The sequence below is a fragment of the Olea europaea genome, chromosome 14 (assembly GCF_002742605.1).
Source record: "Olea europaea var. sylvestris chromosome 14, O_europaea_v1, whole genome shotgun sequence".
NCBI lineage: Eukaryota > Viridiplantae > Streptophyta > Magnoliopsida > Lamiales > Oleaceae > Olea > Olea europaea.
This window is the reverse complement of record NC_036250.1, coordinates 646,444-668,352: the sequence shown is the minus strand read 5'-3', so window position 1 is coordinate 668,352 and position 21,909 is coordinate 646,444. Positions and strand designations below refer to the sequence as shown.

Here is a 21,909-nt window from a genome sequence, read left to right as displayed (position 1 = left end):
TTATTATATTTATTTCATTATTTGTATTTTAAATAAAATGAAATAAAAAACAATTAATTATTTTACTCAAATAAAAAATTTACATAATTCATGAAATATTTATAAACAATTAAATTCAATATTAAAAAATAAAAAATGATTAAATATTTATTTAAATTCTTTATTGATATTTATTTAAATGCTTTGCAAATAATTAATTTGATCGATATTTTAATTTTTTAATTTAATTGCTTATTTTTATTATTTTACGAATGTTTAAATATTTATTTAAATTCTTTATGTATATTACTTATTTAATATTTAATTATTTCGTTTAATTTTTTTACTAACACTTATTTTCATCATTTATTTTAATATTTTCATTTCTTATTTTAATTATTTTACTAACACTTAATTTAATTATTTATTTTTAATTAATGTTTAAATACTTTTTTTTAATTCTTTATGCATATTGCTTATTTATTATTTTACAGATGTTTAAATATTTATTCAAGTTCTTTATGTATATTATTTAATATTTAATTATTTCTTTTAATATTTTTTAGTATTATTTAACATAAAATAAGTAATTAAAACTAAATTGGCAAATAATAAATATTTAGATAAATAATAAAACATTTATATTAAGCATTTCAAAAAAATAATTTTAAATACATAACATACATTAAAATTAAACAATTAAAATAATAATTAAATATTAGACAACACAATATAAGCAATTAAAATAAATAGTTAACTTCAAAAATTAAAGGAAATAAATAAATAAGTAATTTAAAAAAAATTCTGGGCCTAGAAAACTGTCGGCCCAGACGGCCCAGTCAACTGGCGCCGAGGGTGAGTCTGGATCGTCTGGGCATGCCTAAACGGTCCAGTCACCTGGGCTAACTGTCTCTTTTGTGAAGATCGTCGGAAAACTCCATTTTCGAAGATTTCCACTTCATTTTCCTCCTCCCAAACTATTATCCTTACTCAAAAATCATGCATTTTTCCAAAAATCAGCACATGTATACAAAATCATGTTTTTTTTCTTCCAAAAATCAACATAAAAACATTAAATATGGGTCGTCTATTTTCCCTTTTTTATCAGCGCTACAGTAATTTTTCTATTTCCTTACTATCTTCTCTTTCTTCTTTAAATAGTAACGGTAAATTTAGATATCTCTTGATTTTCAATATTTTAAACATTTTTGCTTTTCGGATCAACCGGCTATTGGCCAGTATTTCCTCGGTCCAAGAGCATATTCGGTCTACTATTTTAAAAACCTGGACCTGAACCAGCCATGGTCGAAGGACCGACTTCACAGGCATAACCAAGACCAAAACATTAGCAAAAGCGGTCGCGCAGCTGTTCTTGATTTCGCGAATATACGATTCTCCAGAAAATTTCCACTGTTTGTCTTCATAAGAATCAAAAACATGGTTTGGGGCCTATTTCCCGTCGACCCAGTTCCAGGTAATCACTTAAAACAACATTTATGATTAATCCCATCATTAGTAATTGCACATAGTAACACACACAAGAAAATTCATTGTTATTCACCCGGGAATTTGAACAAACACCTTATAGTCGTCGAAGCAGAACTTTGCAGTATTTGAATCCACTCCAATGGATACAAAGTTTTTATATATATGCACTAGTGACTAATCATTCTTCTGTTACACTGTACAAAAATACATGGAAAGTTACTTGTTTTGACGATATTGTGAGGCTTACTTTTGAATTATGTATATTTTTTACTTAAAAATTAGAAAAAAGTAACTTATTCAAACATTTAGGAACAAAGTAACGTTTTCTGTATTTTTTGAGGTTAGCCGAAAGTGCTGTTTGTGGCTCCACTGGATATTTTTTACACTGGGTTACTTGGAGTGGTGTTAATTTTAGAGTAGTAACGCTTGAGGAATTAGTTGTGCCTCATTATCACATAAAATGACTTGCTAAAATGATATGCCCAGCTATGCAATGAAATGATAATTCTATGTCATAAGAGACGGTCTTCAATGACTTAATTAGGTTTCCAGCAGAAGGAAATGGTGGATGAGAGGAACACACTGCTTTGATGATTTATGAATTGTTTGCAACCATTTTATTACTTATTTTTTTTACCATAAGCCTATTGGACAAGGTGATGAAAATTAGAAAGTGCAATGTTTTCTGCTTTTGCAATATGTAACAAGAGAAGGGTTTCTTCTCAAGCGCAAACTAGTGGACTGTGAAGAGTACTTGAAAGTTGACCTAATAAGAGTGTGGGTTATCTACACTAATTTGACACTGTTTCTCTTAAATTCTAAATAGTGAATTTAGTCATATTTAAAGATGGGACAATAGGGATAATTAATGGTGGGGTTGGTTTATAATTGATTACTTATGCAGGCTACTTTGAGCCAAATATCTCATATGATATACAGCCTCATCTTTGGAACTTAGTATTTGATCTCATTCTCTATAGCCCTTTGAATTTTCCTCCTTTTCCGTGCACAAAATATAAGATCCATCCATTTGTTTAGAAATGACATCGACCCATATCGTAGTAGAGCTACGCACTTATCATATCAATTCTGTTTCTTGCTAATCTTTCAAGTTTTTCAGAAATTTTAATATGTTACTCCTATCGGTTATGTGCTATTCAGATCCCCCCAACAACTTTCATACATCAAGCTGTTTTACGTGACAGGTGAAGATAAATATTATTTTTTCAGTCAAGGAACATACAAAGTGGGTAGAAAAGGTATTCTATTGCTTATTCCATTTCTACTGGTTAATTCTTTCATTTTCCTGTCAATCAGATCGTAATGTGTCTACAAGGCAATTATTGCATTTAATGTCCTTACATTCCTTAGTTGTTGTATTCCCTATCCTAGGCTAGCAACTTTACTGTTCAAGTTCATGATTTTGCATGATGTTTTGATTTTGAGGTGCGCCCAATTTGATTGATCTTGATCCTAGGATCATTTTATCAATTTTGAGGAATTGTACATGGGGCAAAGAGATTTATTTTTTTTTATTTTTTATTTTTTAACAGAAAAAACTTATATTATCTACAATTTTAAGTAAGAAAGAGAATTTAAGTTGTTCACAAAGTAAAATGAATTTTAACAATCTTTGTGTAAAAGGTTGTTTTCACAACTTACCTTTCATACTGCAACAAAACTATTATTAGACTAACTGTGCTTTGTGGTACTGATTGTTGGGCAGTTAAAGGACAAAGTAATGGAGTTGATGATGCCAAGATGGATGTGTGACCACACTAGAACATGTAAAAAATGGTGATTAGAGTATGTATTAAATAGATATAAAGAAATTTTGGTAAGAGCGATGTAATCATAGTACAACAGGTTCTAGAAAGAGAGAGGTCGATAAAAAGTTCAATGGCTTGATGTGATTGCAAGGGATTTGATTTCATTAAATCATTTGGTAGATAGACCCAAATTATATGGCTAGTCATCGTTGTGTGTACTTTGATTTTCTTTGAATCTTTCAGGAGATGTAATGATGGCCTAAATGAAGTGGCGAAAGGATTTATGCTGATGGCCTAAACTTGTCTTTTCTACTAATGATTTAAAACCTGGAAAGTCAATCCTTAGGAGGGTGGTTGTACAGAAGCATGTGTGTTGTTGCTGTTTTATTTGAGATGGCTTATGCAATGAAATCATAAAATTTTGTAGTATTTTAAGCATTTCATTCGCTGTGGTGAAAATTAAAAGGAACAAGTCACTGCTTACAACATTTCATAATTTTGTACGAATCTGCAATTCGCTAGGCTTTTGGGTCAACTCTAGGCTTATTTGTGTGTCTGATGAAACAACTCATATTTCAGGTTCCACATCCTTCAAACTTGCTAGCTAATAACAATTTTTTGTTCCAAACTTCTACTCTGAAGTTCAATTTCAATGTTTATGGATGAAATGGAAAGAACCATAATCTTATAGATGGCATATGATGTTGAAGTAATCATAGAGTGCCAATAATGGAAATTTTCGTGCTAATAACAATTTTTTGTTCCAAACTTCTACTCTGAAGTTCAATTTCAATGTTTATGGATGAAATGGAAAGAACCATAATCTTATAAATGGCATATGATGTTGAAGTAATCATAGAGTGCCAATAATGGAAATTTTCATGGGTCCCATCATATATTCTGGTTGTCATTGGTCTTCTTTCAATAGTTATGTGAAATTACATTGTAAAGAGGGCAAAATTTTTCAGAACCACCACAATAAACAGATCAAGGCATTGAGTTTAACTGTGTTGTTTTCCTTTGTTTTGATGTTTGTGTGGTCACATTGAGGACGCTTTTCACTAAAATTGATGTAGAACTCGGAAAGTTCCTTTTTCCCCCCTTCTTTTTTTAAGATTGTGGTTGTACTGTGCTGATTATGCAGTAAAATATTTGATTCATTATGTAGGTTGTGATATAATTGTAAACAAAGATAAAGGAGTTTCAAGGATCCATGCAGAAATTATAATAGATGAAATGATATCTGTAGATCTTTCACACAATAAATCTTCAAATAATTCTTCTAAAGTCCGGATCCGAGACTGCTCTAAGTATGGAACATTCATCAGCAAAAATATGGGTTCAAAGGAAAAAGTTCACGAGTATCCACATAAAGAAACCATACTGAAGGATGGGGACATGGTATCTTTTGGAACTGGTAACGCAACATATAGGTAATGTAGACAGAATTTTTGTGTCCTTTTGGAGGTTAGGATTCCCTGGTTGATTTTTCATTTATTTTTCATAAAAAATATTTTACAATTAATTTTTTTAATCTTTATATATTTTAGAATTCTTGTTCGTACTATTGCGGCATGTTTAATAATTTTGGAAAAATAACGCAACAAATATTATAATCGAGAACATGTGTCATCTATCTGCCAGGTTCTGTTTTGTTCCCTTCACATTTTTCATGTGCTCTCCTAGGCATTCAGAAGCGAATCGACTGCAAGACAAGATATCTTCAATTGGTTAGTGATTTTCTATATTATTTTGAGGTCTGCTGAGAAGTTTGCTTTCTTATTCCTTCTAGCATTCTAGCGTAGTCCTTATAGTTGCATAATCCTTACTTTTGACCATTTAAAGACAAAGCAAACATGAATAAATCACCTCTGTGATCATATTAGTTTTATTCACGCTCAATTTATAGACATTTTCTAGGATAAATTTTCTGGATAATTTTGCAAAGTTCTGAAATATGCATACTGCCATTTCCATCCGGTTTTATATTTTACCAAGGGCTTGTTAGATTTGGAATTCATCTATTGAACAATTTAATTTTTTTATCTACTTTGATAAGAAAGTTCAAAAGGTGTACAAAATATTAAAATTGATATGGTTCGAATGTGTTCATGTGAGGAATTTTGAAAGAACAAAAGAAGGATCAATTTTGCGTTAGAAAAACAAAAGAATGAAAAAAAAAAAAAAAAAAAGAAGCAATATTTGCACCATCCATTCCCCTTGCCTATCCACCTTCTCCCTAACATCACCAAGTACCCGTTCAAACCTTCGTATCATGTCCTCCGAAGCATTGTTGTCATTACCATTTTGGCTTGAGTTGGAACCTTCTCTTTCCGACATCATGTCTCACAAATTTATATGCCTCACAATATATCACTCGAAAACACTCAATATGGCTTTTTTTCCTCTACTAAACTCACCACTCTGTCTTTTACCACTCAAAGTCTCCCTCCAAGCACTTTAAAGAACCAAGTTAACTAAATCAAGTGTTTTACCGGAAATTCAACAAACTGAATAATAACCAAACTCAAGGAATTGAATTTAGGAGGAATAGATGGTTTTTTTTTTGGACAAGAATATGTGAATAGACTCAATAATAAAGTGAAGAATCAACACAATGGAATAGCCAAATCACACAATTCAAGAGTTGTTTTTTGTGTAAAAAAAAAAAAAAAAAAAAAAAAAAAAATTAATATCATCGTAGAGTTATTTATTTATTTTTTGTTTGCCTACTGTCAGTACTGTAATAGAGTATCTGTTGGCTGATTTAGTGTTATCATGTAAGAATAGAAGGGCAAGATTGTAAATATGAGGACTGTCAAACAATTCATCTTACATCTTAAGCTTTTGAGAGCATCTACATGGATTTATTTAAATCTTCTCTTCAGCATGCTCCTCTTATGTGTTGGCTGGATTTATTTTTCCATCAAAGCCTAACACGTGCACTTTTTTTAATAAATGGGAGGCGGCACAACTCAAACCCAACACAGGGCTTTTGTCTGGCTTCATCTAACAGCTGAAGCTGTTACAGAGGGGCTACATGTATTTATTTAAATCTTGTTTTCACCAAGCATAATATTCTAATGGGAAACTTTGAGAACATCATTTAGGCATGCTACTAGGACTATGAACATGATATTCAACTAATCTGTAGTCTTTGATATTCAGTTTATTGCAGGAAAAGGTATTTGCACTGAAGTTCCAAGCTCTGCCTCGTAAGTATTATAGTAAATCACATCAGTTGTTAGACTACTTGTTTTATGCACAGTACTGGAAATATACATTTTTATGATTATTAGCAAAGGAAAGTCTTTTTTTCTCAGTTATGCTCCAACTTTGATGTTGGAAGGGCTGTCAGTCAAAGTTGCAGATCCTCAATCTCGAGAACATTGTTTGAGAGGGTATACTTTTTTGTTGGAACCATTTCACAAGGTGATGCTTTTGAGAACTTTGAAAATTTTGTTCTTTTAGGTTTCAATTTCCCTTCGTTGGCTTCAGAAAAAATATGGGGACGTTTGTTAATATCTTGGTATTCATTACTTGTGTGTGTGCACGCACATGGATATGCACTGCTTGCATGATTTGAGAAAACTACAATATGGATGAACCTGTACATTCGTCTACATGTATATAGGTGAGCAAGTATAGTGTTCTAACATAAGGACTTATAGTTGCTTTTATATTCAGTCAAAGAATCTATTCATAGTTACGACATATAAGGGGCATTTTGGAATGTTTTCGAAATTATTTTTCAAAGCACGTTTTAAGGGAAGTTTCTGAGAGGTGTTATGCTGATTTTGATCAGGTGGTCCTGCATCATAGTAGTAAAATATGCTCATGAATGTTATAATCTTAGATTCGTCTTTAGTGTTACCTTAGTTACTCTTCTGAAAAAACAATGATGAAAAATATGTGGTGTATTTTCTTTTCTGCGTAATTTCTTTCCTTTTGTTGTTTTGACACTAATTGGATATGCAAAAAAAATTCCTTTCTTTATCATTGTACATGCCCACATGTTTGTATCAGATCACAGTTTTTTTTTTTTTTAACCATGGAATGAAGTGAAGTATGTTCTTTGGAATCTCGCTATAAATAATCATATCTTTATTTTACACATTTTACCATGCTTCTGGTTTGTACCGTAATTTCTGCTGCTTGACACAATTTAAATAAATTTTGAAGAGCATTTCAATGCTTCATGCTGTTTTCTGATTTTTTTTTTTTTTTTCCACAGTATAAATATCAGGACAAGTTGCCTTTGTTATTGGATGTTGGTGGTGCAAAAGTTGTTTATGTAGAAGCTCTAGAGTCAGAGAGCCAAGTATGTGAGTTGTAGTTCCCTTTTTTTGCCCTTTATCTTCATACATCCAAAGTCATTTTTGCTGATAATTGACAACTATGAAATTCGAAATTGGCAACCTCCAAAATCTACATGTTACCTATGACAAATACAAACTTTTTAGTGAGCATTCATTGGCTCTGGAACTGCTAAGATGCGATGACTGGTTATCACCAAGTTGGTACGGAAAACATAGTAGACACTTGAATAACTTGTGGTGAATCTTTTGTCTCCACCATCTAGGATGTACTTTCGAACAATTCCTTACTCAACCCAGCCACTAGTATTTTCTCTCTTAGAGACAGAGGCATCAAATGTGTTGAAATGAACCGCTTTTCCATCATTTAAAGAAATATTAACTAAATCATTTTAACATGTGATATGAGTGTGTGTTCCACAGCTTTATGATGCGCTGGGGTATTGGATTAGTTAGAGGTGAAATATGGAGTGCGGGTAGCATGCATGGAAGGACAGAATCCAGCAGTGGAGAGGGAGGTGTGTCATCAACCACCGTAGAGTTATAGGTGGGTTGGGTAGCTGAAGTTTTGTGAGGGCAGCAATGCTTGGGGGATGCGGACGATTGTTTATTCAGTATATGACATCCATAACCCTTAAAAAGTTGAGAAGCTTGGTATTTACTGCTCACAAGAATTGGGCAGCATATTAGTTTACTTTAATGTGGAGTAAATTAAGGAGCCGCATATATCTCTTATCAATTGCCTAGGTTGTTGTGGTTAATGTATTGTATTGTGATGGTTGAAATTAATAACAAATATTGAAATCTTGTCAAAGTTCTATATTGTTTAGCAACTTTTCTTGTTATTTTACTCAATGTGCTCTTTGTAGGGCTTAGAAGGTGGAAATAACCATGTAGTGCGTGTAGTCCCAACTGGATTGCCAAGTAGCGCGGAGTGTTGTCGTAAATTTAGTTCTCTGCCAAAGTTGAATGAGATGGATTTGATTTCAGCTGTTTTATCTGGACATCTGGATGATTCTATTATTGTATCAGCACCTGGTAAGATTGTGCACTATTCCTACTCAACCTTGATTTTTCATTTCCTTAGCAAAATGAAATTATTTCACACTTGAGGGGTGCAATACATTTACAATATGATAGACGAAATATACATGTCAACCCTATTATTAGTGCCATTGACCATCCTAATGATTTGTGTTGTCATAATCAAGCAACTTCCTTAAATTTTAGCCATGTAGATTAGGCTCTTCTAGCTGTTGAAGAACTTCTAAAGCACATAAGAGTTATGCTAAGCTGGGAAAAATGGGTAGTAGATTGCTTTCCGCAGGCTGCAGAAACAACAAGAATGGATGCTTGCATACATTTGCACATGGACTGGTGGACAAAGTTCCTCCAGCATTATTGTGCTATGAGACATCCTGAATAACAAGTCTTGAATTCTGCAATGTATATGTAATCTGCTCTCATGCTTGAAGAGGATATCAGACTCTCCTTGAGTAGCTAGGAACTTGTGAACTTTTCACAGGTGACAAGGAGAGAGTTTCAGAATTGTAATGGTTTCTATAGGTTGTCTTTATATTGCCAAACAAAAATATCAGGTGATAAGTTTAAAAGGTTCCAATGATTTTGCAGTGTGAATACAATCATCTGGATGCTTATAAGATATGCCCAGTATTGGGAAATAGCTAATCTTTGTTTAGTAATGTATCTTACATGTGGAATTTTGCAGTGCTGGTCGCCTCTTCGTGCTCCACCGACGAAACTGTGGTAGCAGATTCTGATGTCGAAATGGAAACTGTGACATCGACTCGTGCATCAGCTGCAGTTTGTGCAATGGAATCTGCTGAACATGAAAGCAAACAAGAGAGAAACATCCACAAAGTTGTATCTGCCGAAAATAATTGCAGAGCAGAAAGTGTCGTCAACATTATAGATTCTATTGATCAGGAAAGTAAAGGGGATACAGCTGTGAGCACAATCAAAACCATTAAACATGATAGCCAAGGATTTATACCTTCTAATCGTGCTGTTCTTGAGCCCAATAGCGTTAATTGCACTGATGATAAAATGTCAAGAAAAGATAGTATTGACAATTCAGAAAGTGGGAAGCTGGATATTATATATAGCCAAGACCTAATAGTGAGAGATTCTAAGTTACCAGCTCCAGGCCATTCTTCAACAAGTAGTGCGGTCACAAATTTCAAACTCTTCAGGAAGGTAACTGACTCCTAATTGTTAAAATCTTGCGGTCACAAATTTCAAACTCTTCAGGAAGGTAACTGACTCCTAATTGTTAAAATCTTGTAACAAATACTAAAGTTGGATATATGAGCTTCATGTGTCCTCTAATTATTCTAAACCACTTTGTTTCTTCTTTTTGTGTTTTCTACTGTATGCTATGTTGGTTGTTTCTAATTTACAAACCTGTCACTCTTAGCACCTACACTATCAAGCAAATAAGCTTATGACTGTTCGTTTCCCTAACTCTCAACAGGATGTGTCAGCTAATTACAAGGGAAAACCTTGTTCCTTTTACTTATGTGAAGATAAGGACTCGTTTTATTGCTTGCTTGTTTATTTTTTGCAATTCCTTGTCTTCACATCTCTTGGCTTACGTGCCATTGCAGTTGCTTGTTTAAAATCCATAATATTGGGATAAAATCGTCTCATTCGACTCATTGTCTTATAATATAATTAATTGATTCTTTATTCACGATGTGGTGACATCATGGCATATATATAGATGAGGACTCCATCAGGCAATAGCTTCCACAACCTTATCCCATTTTCGAAGTATCCATATGAGTATGATCCACTTCTCTGCTCTTATTATTGGATCTGCTTGCTTTTTGGGATTCAAGTTGACATTTTGATTCATATTATATTTCCCTCAGAGAATCTGACTATGGAAATGAGGATGTTGTTGAATCTGTAAAGGAGGAGAAAAAGAGGAAACAAATGGAAGCTATAGCAGAGGACTTGTTCAATACAGAGAAGGTGCATATGTAACTTATAATATATGCTTAAACTTTTTGCAGATTTATGTGAAAAAAATTCACCAAATGTAGTTTTATGATCCAGGGAAGACGACGCGCTGCTGGTCCTCTTCATGGCATTTTTGCTCGTCGTTAATTCAGGTTTTGTCCATAACTTATTTCCCTCGCGTCTTTGAATTATTGCATTTTTTTGTCTTAAAATTTGCAATCCATGTCAGAGGTCGGGGTATTTTGTTGATACTGAATTAGTTCCTCTTTATACTTCCAGAAGTGTTTAAATACCTGTAGTAGACCTGTTTATTGAATAACTTTGTTTTGAAATTATCTGAGTTGATCATTATGTCCTATATGTTAAAGGCAGACACAGAAGATTTAAATGATTTTCTAACCTTGTAGTTGTCCATTTCAGCAGTAGTTATTGGTTTGAGAGTGATCCTTTTGTTCTTGAGCATAAATGTGTACATATTTTCCTTGCCATAATGACTTGCATTGTGATCATAAAGCCAAAGCCTTCTAATTACGTGTGTAACTTTCATTAGAATCACGTTGCACCAAATATTCAGGATTGTATTCTCCTGAATCAAAGGAGTTCGAAGTAGTCCTCATCTTTATCCCCTTGTGAAACTCCTTCATGCTTTAACTGTAACGACCCAAATTTTAAAGTTTAAGTAACTACCAAATTTATTTATTTCAACAGCTTAAGCACATGAAATTAATGGGCACAATTAAATTAATAGAAGACACTCATAACCAAATAAATTATATCCCAAATAAATACTAAAAACCATGCATATTACATTTATTAGATAAATAATAGAATGTTAACTCCACTAATATAGCTTAACACAGATTAAAATGTATAACCTAATAAACCATGTCTTAAACTTCTAAATAAAAAAAAAAAAATCTTCATAAACTAAACTAAGATAATACTGAAAATAAAAAATCTCAGTCACGTTGCACCGAATATAATTTATTGAGTTCCATAAATCCTGGCACCATGACTGTGCCTCATCGCCCGCCAACCAACGATCCGTTCTAACTTGTGAGTAGGGGAAAATGGTGAGTATATGGAAAATAATCAGTTGGACACGAAAATAATGATGCAATCCCGAATATAAATATTTAAATCATACGTCAAAAATATCATATCGTTATTATATCTTTAGAGATCGATAAGACCATAGTACATATTATATCTTTGGTACTGGATAACCATATCATACATATCATATCATTCTTTAATTTTCATAAGTATAATTGGACAACATGGAAAAATAATTTAAACGGGATAAAAACAATCGCGCCTCATTATCCTACCTTGTTAAATCAAATAATTTGAAAGATTATGGCGAAATCATGCTCCAAATCATTATTTTTGCCTACTGCCGTGTTGAACAATTATATTATTTGGTGAAAAATCTGTTGCACTCATATGGTTATGTATAGGACAATCCCCTATAAAAAGTAGAAGTTGAATTTACCTCAAATTCACTATTCAAATCAAACATATTAAACTACTTGACTCAACTAACCATACAACTCAAAATCAAAATAAAACACTCCCATACACGTGGCAGCATCTCCATTTTTCATTCAAGGTTTTAATTCAATTGAAAAATTAGTTTTAAACAATTTCTTCAAACTGCATTATCTTAGAGCTGACTTATCCGAATCGACTTTTTCTTGGGCCTAAAATAGATGATTAAATACAAGCTATCCTATGAGTCCAATATTGATAGACTTATCTTTGCTCTATTTAAAACTAAATATTTGGCCCAATTTTTTTTTGAATTAATCCATATATTACTTTAGACTTTAGTCCTTCAACTATTCAAAATATTAAAAATATAATATACAAAATTATTAATTCTCTTCTATGAAAATTTTTGGGACTTTTATATGTAAATTCTTCTTTGGACGATGGAGTGGCATGTGGCATCTGTCAACACTTAAAGCAAGTAATTTTCTTACCTTGGGTTTCAGCATTTTAGAGGAAGTCAACCTAGATCCTACGGGATGTTTAAATTCCTGAGCTGGTGTTGCCTGTGCACTGGACTTTGGGCAATGCTCATCTTAGACATCAAATCAGCTACTGGAACCCCAACCCTTTGACTTCCTTTAGACGTAGACCATCCTTTTGACTACCTTTTAAGAAAATATCGAGATTGGAGAGGAAAACTTATTAAATAGTGCAGGCTTTCTTGTTTAGTCTTGATATCGCTCCTTTATTTCTTTAATTAACCTTTAATGATGGTTGTCACCGATTTTCACTGGACGTGCAAATTCGGAGTGGAATATTTGTATTGGAATCTTAATGAAGATAAGGTGTGTTACTCTCACATTTTAGATATTTGCTTTTTCTATAACTGAAGAAGTTAGATCGAATGTGGCCAATTGTGCCTAAGGGCTCTTCTGCTACTAGTCCAGGGAGGAATTATTAACTTTTGGGGTGGAGGTTATCAAATTTATTAAGTTTGATGTGGAAGGTGGAAGGAAGCTTAACTTTTTGGGTGAATATATGGTGATGGAATGGGATTTTGGAAGGGAAATTTGAGCGACTTTCTGGTTTTTCCATGAGGACCATAGGGTAATTGCTCATGAACAGTGGAGAGATGACAATGTATATTTCTGAATGTCTGCACAGGACTCATCTTACAAAATATCCCGGAGTTTCCTGTAGTTACTGGTTTTAACTACACGGGACAGACTAGTGTGGGATGACTGCATAAGTTTTTTTTTTAACTGTTAAAGTCCTTTAATACCTCTCTATTGAAAGGTCCTCAATAAGTTTTTCTTTTTACTGATAACTCCTTTAACTCTTTGCTCGTGGAAGGTCCTCATTTACCTCTCCATGGAAAGTTGTGTGTTATAGAGCACCAAGGAAAGTGGCTTCTTCATAGGCCGCCTGCTGCCCTTAAAGCTGCTCGTCACCTTTCCTGTTTATAAGAACACTGAGGTGCCCAAGACTGGAGCATGTTGTGGAAGCAGCACACTGGGTGTGCATGCTTCGAACATGTCTCCAGTGTACAGTTAAATGTTCCTCGATAGCAAGCAACAAAATTTCATATATACCATCATACGCCGGTATCAGTATAATCCTGGATCTTTAAAAAAGGGCACCAACTGACAATGTCTAAGATTCGGAGTATATATGAATGGTTGTGCACTGTAGATTGGCTTATGTCGATCGATATTAACTTAGCAGGATTGAACGCGATCTATTTTATTTTCGTCCTTACACAGCATAAATCTAATAAAATCGTATTTTTCATTATCTTGTTAACTTTATTTACGTTGGCAGTAATAGTTGTAATTAAAGTTTGTTTTTGTGATTGCCGATGCGTTTATTACACGTTTCTCATGGAGTTCATTACTTCTACAGGTTTTAACATATGGAAATAGACATTGCAGGATGGAATGAAGTTGAGCATTTTGTTGTTATTTATATTAAGCAACCTTGTTTCTGATGTATTCAAATTTTCTGATGTATTCAAATTGCCACAACATAATCTTGGAATGTAACCTCACCATTGTTTCATTACTTCAACTCAATGGCAAAGGTTGATTAAATTGCAGGATGCAAAATTTAGGCTAATAATTTGGGGTCATTTGGTACATAGAATACTTGATAATGGACAATATTTAAGTTTCTTCTAATTGCTTTATCCTATTTTATGCTCGCTAAACTAGGGCTGGGCAAATCTCCCGAACCGAGCCCGAACCGAACCCGACGGTTCTTGTCAGATTAAATACCCGAACGGGTATCTGAATTGAGAACCGACGGGTACGGTTCGATTCTCGGTTCTAGATCAAGAACCGAATAATTGAATAAGAACTGAATTTTTCTAATTTTTTTTTTATATTGAGTAAATAAAATTATTTTAATTTTAATTTTTTCTAAACAAATTAACAATTTCTAAATCCAAATTTTTGCCAAATAATTTGTTTCATTTTTAATTTTTTAATTTTTGGTCATTATCCATTTTATTGTTTCATTTCTTAGCCCAACTAGATCCAATTCATTAAATAATCTTAAACATCTACACTAAAATGCATAACGTTGTTTCACGGGGTGCCTTTCTTCTTGGCACAGAAAGGGGTACCATACTTTTCGTTTTTCAATATATATTTAATTTATTTAACCATTTAGTTACTCTCAATGTATAAGTACACTTGACGGATTCCCTTCACCGGTGTGTGCTTTTATTAAGAATATGTTTGTTTGGGGCCAATTCCATGGAAAAATTTTTCACCCAAATTGTAATGTTTGATTACACATTTTTCTATGGAATTTCATTTTCTTGGTTGTTTTGGAAATTATTATTTTCTTGGTTTTCCAATCTTTTTTTTTTTTTTTTTTTTTTTTTTTTTTGGGCAATGAAAACAAATTCTATCCCTTTAATTGACAATTTTCATGTAAAATAAAATCAAACGAAAATCAAAAAACACTTTTATTTCTACATTTTTCACGTGAAAAATTATACCAATCAAACACAATAATTGATAATTCTTAATAAAATAGTTTTTAGACAATTCAATTCATTCAAATTCGTTTTCTTTTCAATTAAGCGACCCTACTTAATTTCAATATTCTCAGCTTACCATGACTATTGTACAGGAAAAGTAGAACTAACTAGAAAAGATCAAGGCGGATACATAATTTAAAAACTTGTGCTGGACTCATTTAAAAAGTTTGACTTTGTTAGGGATGTAAAGATTTTTTTTCGGGATGTGTGCTATGGGTACATAAAGGGGTACATAATGGTGCCCCCACCCCACACATGTATCGGGTCCACCTGAATAGAGTAAATGACGATATTTACTCTAAAAATCGTGACCTGATTATAGATACTCATCAATAAATGGTAGTGAAACTTAAACTATAAACATTTGTGATATTATATTGAATAATTTTCATTTCCCTTGTCGACATTGACGACGAGACGCTATAGAGCTTGTGGTACTACACCATGATAACTTTAGCGTTTGTCATGTAAACTTGTGATATTAAATTGAATAATTTTTATCTCACTTGTCGACATTGATGACGAGACACAAAAATTTGCTATAGAGCTCGAGGAAGTAGCGGACCACGGTAAACTTAGTATTTGGCTGGTGATGGATTCCCCCATCCCTGTCTCAGAAACTATTCATCTAACCAATATTCCTCACAAGTTTATCCATCAAGAAATATTTGACTAATTTTAACCAATATTCATTTATAGGAACCTCTAATCTATGCATCTCCAAATTACTCTAATGCTCTCATCTTGTTGAAAATCTTGACTTCCCATACGTGAAAAACCGGGCAAGTACCATCCTTAGCTTGCTAGATTTGCTTCTACAATTTCCTTCAATGCACCCATCAGTTCCACTAAATCCAACCTGTACTAAGGCTGATAAATATACATCATAATTGAAAATCCCCAACAGCAAACTCAAGCTGATAAAAATTCAAACCTTTTTCCAGATATCAGTTTTCCAGTATTCGTCAACTGAAAGTAGAAAACACAAACTATAGAACAGGGTTTGCAAAATCAAAACAATAATTTTCAGATCCTTACAAAAGGTACATGCTAGTTCCAAACTGCAAAACTCCATTCACATCTATCTTTTCCTCAGAATGTTTCACAACTCTCCTTTTCATCCCACGCCACAATCCCCTGCGTTTTGGGTGTGTTTTCTAGATTCCTACCTAAGCAATCTTTAGATACTGTCATGTTACAAATCAATGTATAACTGGCTTCAGAGGATGAGCTCTCAGTAGTGACAAGTCCAAGCTAGCATCTAGCTCTTCGTCTATTTCTCCAACAATGCTTCTGCAAGGTTAAGGAAAGAACAATCACACGAGGGCATGCGAAAACTATATTTATTGGTCAAACGCATGTTATAACGTAAATGATATGCCGATGGCAAAAAAATAGTACATGTTGTCGCCCCTTATGATGTAGAGGCCGAGCACAAGTTGTTGTACACCTTCCTACAGATCAGAATAGGGATCAATGGTTTTACAAGAAAATCAAACTAATGGAACAACGCGACTGTGTTAATAGTAAACTAAAATGCATATAGGAAGATAAAAGATATAACGAGAAGAAATGATGAGAATTGATTATATGCAACTTGGAGGTACATAAAACACAACTACAAGAGTAGGGGGCGGCAATTAACAAGTTCCACCCATTCTCACTACCAGTGAAGCACCGGCACTCATACCCAGGTGGCATGTCTGCGTCGACATGTATGCTACGACGCGCCACACGATGTGCTCTAATTTTTATATGTTTTTTAAAAATTTTCGTGTTGAACATTTCCCCGAGGCATGTCCTATACATATTCTATGTTTAAAATTTGTGAGCTGCAAGATACGTTTCCCCAAAACATCGAAGGGCAGGACAAACCTAATTATGTAAATTTTGGAATGGTTTTGCTACATGTACATAATGATTTACATATATATGATGTGGTGAAATATGATTGGATTAGAAATTATTAAAAAAAAAAAAAAAAAAAACTTCCTCACTCTCTTTCTGACACTTCATCTGTATGTAAATCATTATATAACTCTATTATATACAAGTAGCATTATTCATTTTGGAATACAAGATAATGTGCTAGCATAACGCTATCTTAAAGAAAGGATGGATACATCTTATTATCTGAATTCTTTTCCTTCAGTAAAATCTATATTGAGAGCAGTTTAGAAACATAAATAGTTTCCAATAGCGAGCAATGCTGTACGAAAGTAACAAAATATATGTTTGATGCTTGTAAGAGATTAGGAGCAGACCTTCGTGGAATACACCCGTTCGTGAGACTCATCAAGAATTATATTAGTAGCTTGGTCAAAACCTTTCAGGATTCCCTACAAGAAGAATTGGTTATTGAGTAAAAAAGAATCCACTACCAAATATTGTATTATTGCGGCTCAAAACCTGAAGGCTCACCACTATATTTCGCCCATCATTTGTGATCACTGAAATTGTTTCTGAGATTACAAGGAATCAAAATTAAAAGCATACAAAAAGAGATGTTAAGGGAAGCAAATTAATTGTCAAGAACATTTAGAAATTCAAGTGGGAAAAGAGAGAGACATACATTGTGGATATGGTAATGCTTATAAACTACATGAAAGGCAGAGTATATCTTAGTTCTCTAGAGTTTTAAATTTATAAACTACATGAAATGAAAGGCTGAGTATATCTTAGTTCTCTAGAGTTTTAAAATAAGGTATTGACACCTCGTTGGGTTCAGACCAAGCCAGTAATTTGATAAGATGGGAAATATAATGGTTGGGGCAATGCCTCCTAAAGGTAGAGGGGATTCCGCAGTGGGAAAAGCCTGAGAGAGCAATGCCTCCTGAGTCCTGAAGGTAATTGCTTTTACATCAATCAATCAAAGACATGGTATCACATGGAATTCACTCAATGCTATTTGTTGAGTTTGACTGAAAAAATTAAATATCTTCAACAGTTCAGCTTTGCTGGTCATTACATCAAAGACTATATTATTTTAAGATGCCATTCTTAACACAGTTTGCCAGCAGGAAGTCACGACAAAGAAATTATTTCAGGCTCTCAAGAACTCTTCAAAATCACCATTTAATTCAGGGGAGGGGGTGCAGTAATAAACACTACTACATTCACATGGTAAGATTAGCACAAGAGTATCCAGTTTATAAACACTGGTTATTTTCTAAAAAGAACATGCAAATGAGATAACATCATATATCAGTTGTGGATCAGAATAGGTCTAAGACTGCATACGGTCAACAAGATTCTCAAGCCCAAGCCCACTAGACATCTTCTGATCTCCAATACAAATAGGCAACGATTCTTTTTAAGTCGCTGATTCTTGGACCTTTGCGAACCCTGCTTCAATGAAAACCAAACTAGTTATCAGTTAATTCACATTTCTAAAAAGCTGAACCAGTCCAAAAGATAAAACTCGGTGAAAGAAAAAGAAATGCCTCAAATTAGAGCACCTAATTAAAAAAGAAAACTAATTAGAACTTAAAAGAGTATAAATAACCTTTTTGTTTTGCTTTAGAGGCAACACGTAGTGACCTTGAAGAAGTGGATGAAATGGACCATGGGAAATTGGGTATCAAGAAATGACATTAATTATTGCGATAACATGAAATAAGTCAACTGGAAAAAAGTGCCTTTCATGAACTGTGAGCTTTTAGAATGAAGCTATTTTTCATCAATCCTTTCAATCATTCTTTCAAGTTTGTATGCCATATCAGTGTTCTTTGTGCCCTTTGCCTTTAACAATCCACAAATTATTAAAGGTCTAATTGCATGTCAAGTACATCAACAGATGGGGCCTCAAATAGTTTCAATGGGGGCGCTGGTCATAAATCAACTTCCAGAAGTCCAAATCAAGGTACAACAAGAACCACATGTATGTAGTAGCCACACATCTTCAATTAAAAGTTAAAACAGTCTAGAATCTTGTTATTTCGTTATCTCCTTGACATTTTTGCTTTGTTGGCCCCAAAATCTCATAACAAATCTCCAACAATTATTATAGTTGAAGACGAAATCCACCACATACACACACAAAAAAACAGTGCAGCAATAGAAATAGTACTTCTGGACTGGCAGCATTAGGTCATAAATAGGCATGCGATTAAAAGCCATTAAGAGCGTAACTATCCAAACAATATTTTCAAAATGGTATAAATAATTTGACTGAACGTCTCGAGCACAGTCGTGTGTGATCACATGCATGCACATACTTTTAGGGCATTATAATCTATAAAATTGTTTACAAAATTCAAAAGATAATTCCAAATTGAAAATGTTAAAATGAAAATTAAAAGAAGTAAATGATACTACTATGTCTAAAACCTAAACTGTATCATCACGTAAAACACAAACAAAATGCTCGGTTTTAATAAAATTTCAACAAAACCCCAGATAATGTTTACCAAATCCAGGCTTTTAGAAATAAAAAAAGTCAAGAAACATTTTTTCTCACTGTTGTTTGATTTTCTGGAACTTCATCAAATGCTACATTGATCTGTAAAACCACAAGGCCTTTAGCTTATGAATTTTGCAAACTTACACGTCCAAACCTAGTAATTTGGTAATGAACACCCTAAAGGGCAACCTAAAGTGAAAATTTTAACAGACAAACAATACTTTCCCATGCCTAGAGAGGGGAAAAATCCACCAATGGAAGAAATGGAATTACTTATACGCTCCAATAGTTCCAAATCAAGGTCCAAAGGAACCAGGAGCATGCAATAGCAACATGACTGTTCGACTAAAAGTAGAAATATAGTTTAGAAGTTTGTTATTTAGTTATCTTTCTCTTAACGTTTTTCCATTATTAGCCTCAAAACATCATAATAAAATATGCATAGCATGTATTACTTTCTCATATCTATTCCCAGAGACACTGAATTCCACGTGAAGATAAAAGCCCAAAAATATCATGAACTGTATTATTCATGGCCCCATGCTTTTTTTTCCCTCCCTTAATTCTGTCTAGCATCTATTTCCCTCTAATCTTCAGGCACTGTATTCTAATACTTATCTCCAGATGATCTCAATGAAAATAATAGCATTTTTAAACGTCATTACATATCAAACTCTACTCTCGCTCACACAAGCAATAAGTCAATAGAAGAACTTAGGTCTTAAGGGAAAATTTGCCTTTACTATTAAGTATTAACGTTCATATTTCATGTACTAAATCATAATTCCTTATATTTTTAAGCAGACATAGAAAATGAATTAGGTTGAATTATAGTGTGAAGGGAAACACAGGTAAAAGCAATTTCCTTGTTACTTAGTCCCATCAGTAGGTTTGTAAATCAAAATTAAGAAATAGTTGCGAGAAACTAAAATTCTTACAACCATTCATATATAACACAAAATATCCAAAAAACGTCTCCAGAATAATTAATCACAGAGCGCCACCACATACAGACACGCAAACGAAACATATCAGTAGAAATGATATTTCTGGGCTGGCAGCATTAGGGCATTCATAGGCATACAGTGAAAGGCTATTAAGAGCGTATCCAAATAATAATAATAATAATAATAATAATAATAATAATAATTATCCGAAATAGAAAAAATGATTACACTGCAGGATTGAGATATTCGTATAATCGAAGAATATCATTTTTTTCAATTCTCCTCTAAAACCTAATTTGTATAATCACATAAAATAAAAAAAGCAGAGTTTTAGTACAATCTGAAAACACAAAACAATATATTTCCTTCATACCTAGAGAGAAGAAATAAAAATCCGCTGGGAGAAAAAAATGCAAACTTGTACCTTACAATACTACTGGTTCGTGCGCTGGGAAACCTCTACTGAACCACTCGCTACAAACTGAGCAACGAAATGGAAGAAAGAAGCAGACTGGATCACACGTTTAATGGGCCAAGCTTATATGGACCAGTCTTGGCCCATAGGCACAGTGACCAGATCTAATCCACCTAAGTTTGAACCATTGTCAAGGCCCAAGTTTCAGAATCATTTTGTATACTTCACTTTTAGCATCACTTTTCTATGCTTAAAAGGTTCCACACTCGCAAACTAGTTTTTTACCCACGTGTGGAGAAAATATTAAAAAATTACTATTGAAATAAAAATTGGGTATTTAGTACAAAACGTCCCTACCTTTCAAGATTTTTTGTGAAAAACGTCTCTACCTTTCATTTTTTAACAAATTTCATCCTCACCTTTACTATTTATTGCGAAAAACGTTCTTCCATCCACTCACCGTTAAAATCTTTCGTTAAATCAATTAAAATGAAAATTTTCTTTTCAAAAGGCAAGGATAACATTGTCGAAACCTATTTTTATTGCTTTCCCAGATTTCACTGCAATTTATCCATGAAATTCAAATCATATTTTATAATGATTCTCTAAATTCAAAACATATTTTTCCCATCATTCCTTTACTTTCCCAAATTTCACTGCAAAGGAATAGAAGGAAATATTGTTCATTCAATGTAATGTTTGATTTAATGAGGTGCTTACAAAAAGAAGCAATTATAGGGGAAGATAAAGGAAAAGAGGCTGCTAATTACAATAGCTTATTTATAATTACTTATTTTTGCCTTTTCTTTTTGTAGATACAAGATGTTTGGGATATTGGAGTTTGTAAGAATAATTTAGAAATATATCCTTTGAATTTTGTATTATACTTTGTTTAAATGTGTGGTTGTTCATCCCCATTTTGTGCTTATGAAAGGTATAAATAAAGGGTAAAGTGAGAAAATCAATTGAAATGTAATTATGTGAATGAACAATGTGGTAATTACACAAAATTCTAGTGTTAAAATCCTAAATTCTTAAATCGGGGGGGGGGGGGGGGGGTTTCTTTTT

At 33.3% G+C, this 21,909-nt stretch overlaps 2 protein-coding genes across 4 annotated transcripts; one reads left to right on the top strand and one right to left on the bottom strand.

Moving 5' to 3' along the window:
• The first annotated feature begins 1,259 nt into the window (after positions 1-1,259).
• On the top strand, positions 1,260-10,984 carry LOC111409695 (nijmegen breakage syndrome 1 protein). The gene is made up of 12 exons (XM_023039709.1): positions 1,260-1,453; positions 2,673-2,726; positions 4,405-4,669; positions 4,881-4,966; positions 6,382-6,451; positions 6,560-6,668; positions 7,471-7,557; positions 8,422-8,590; positions 9,282-9,769; positions 10,296-10,357; positions 10,447-10,549; positions 10,634-10,984. The coding sequence occupies exons 1-12, from the start codon at positions 1,417-1,419 to the stop codon at positions 10,682-10,684; spliced, it is 1,581 nt and encodes a 526-aa protein (XP_022895477.1). The 5' UTR covers positions 1,260-1,416; the 3' UTR covers positions 10,685-10,984.
• A 5,011-nt stretch (positions 10,985-15,995) lies between these two features.
• Positions 15,996-20,944, bottom strand: LOC111408683 (sm-like protein LSM8). Of its 3 annotated transcripts, XM_023038427.1 has the most exons (7): positions 20,851-20,865; positions 19,537-19,578; positions 18,318-18,422; positions 17,499-17,539; positions 17,342-17,416; positions 16,479-16,531; positions 15,996-16,370 (listed from the first exon to the last, which is right to left on the bottom strand). In XM_023038427.1, exons 3-7 carry the CDS (start codon positions 18,352-18,354, stop codon positions 16,280-16,282), a joined length of 297 nt encoding a protein of 98 aa, XP_022894195.1. In that variant the 5' UTR covers positions 18,355-18,422; positions 19,537-19,578; positions 20,851-20,865; the 3' UTR covers positions 15,996-16,279. The 3 variants fall into 3 exon arrangements, with proteins under 3 accessions (XP_022894195.1, XP_022894193.1, XP_022894194.1); XM_023038425.1 differs by lacking the exon at positions 19,537-19,578 and having other exon boundaries at positions 20,851-20,944; XM_023038426.1 differs by lacking the exon at positions 19,537-19,578 and having other exon boundaries at positions 20,800-20,921.
• Positions 20,945-21,909: the final 965 nt, after the last annotated feature.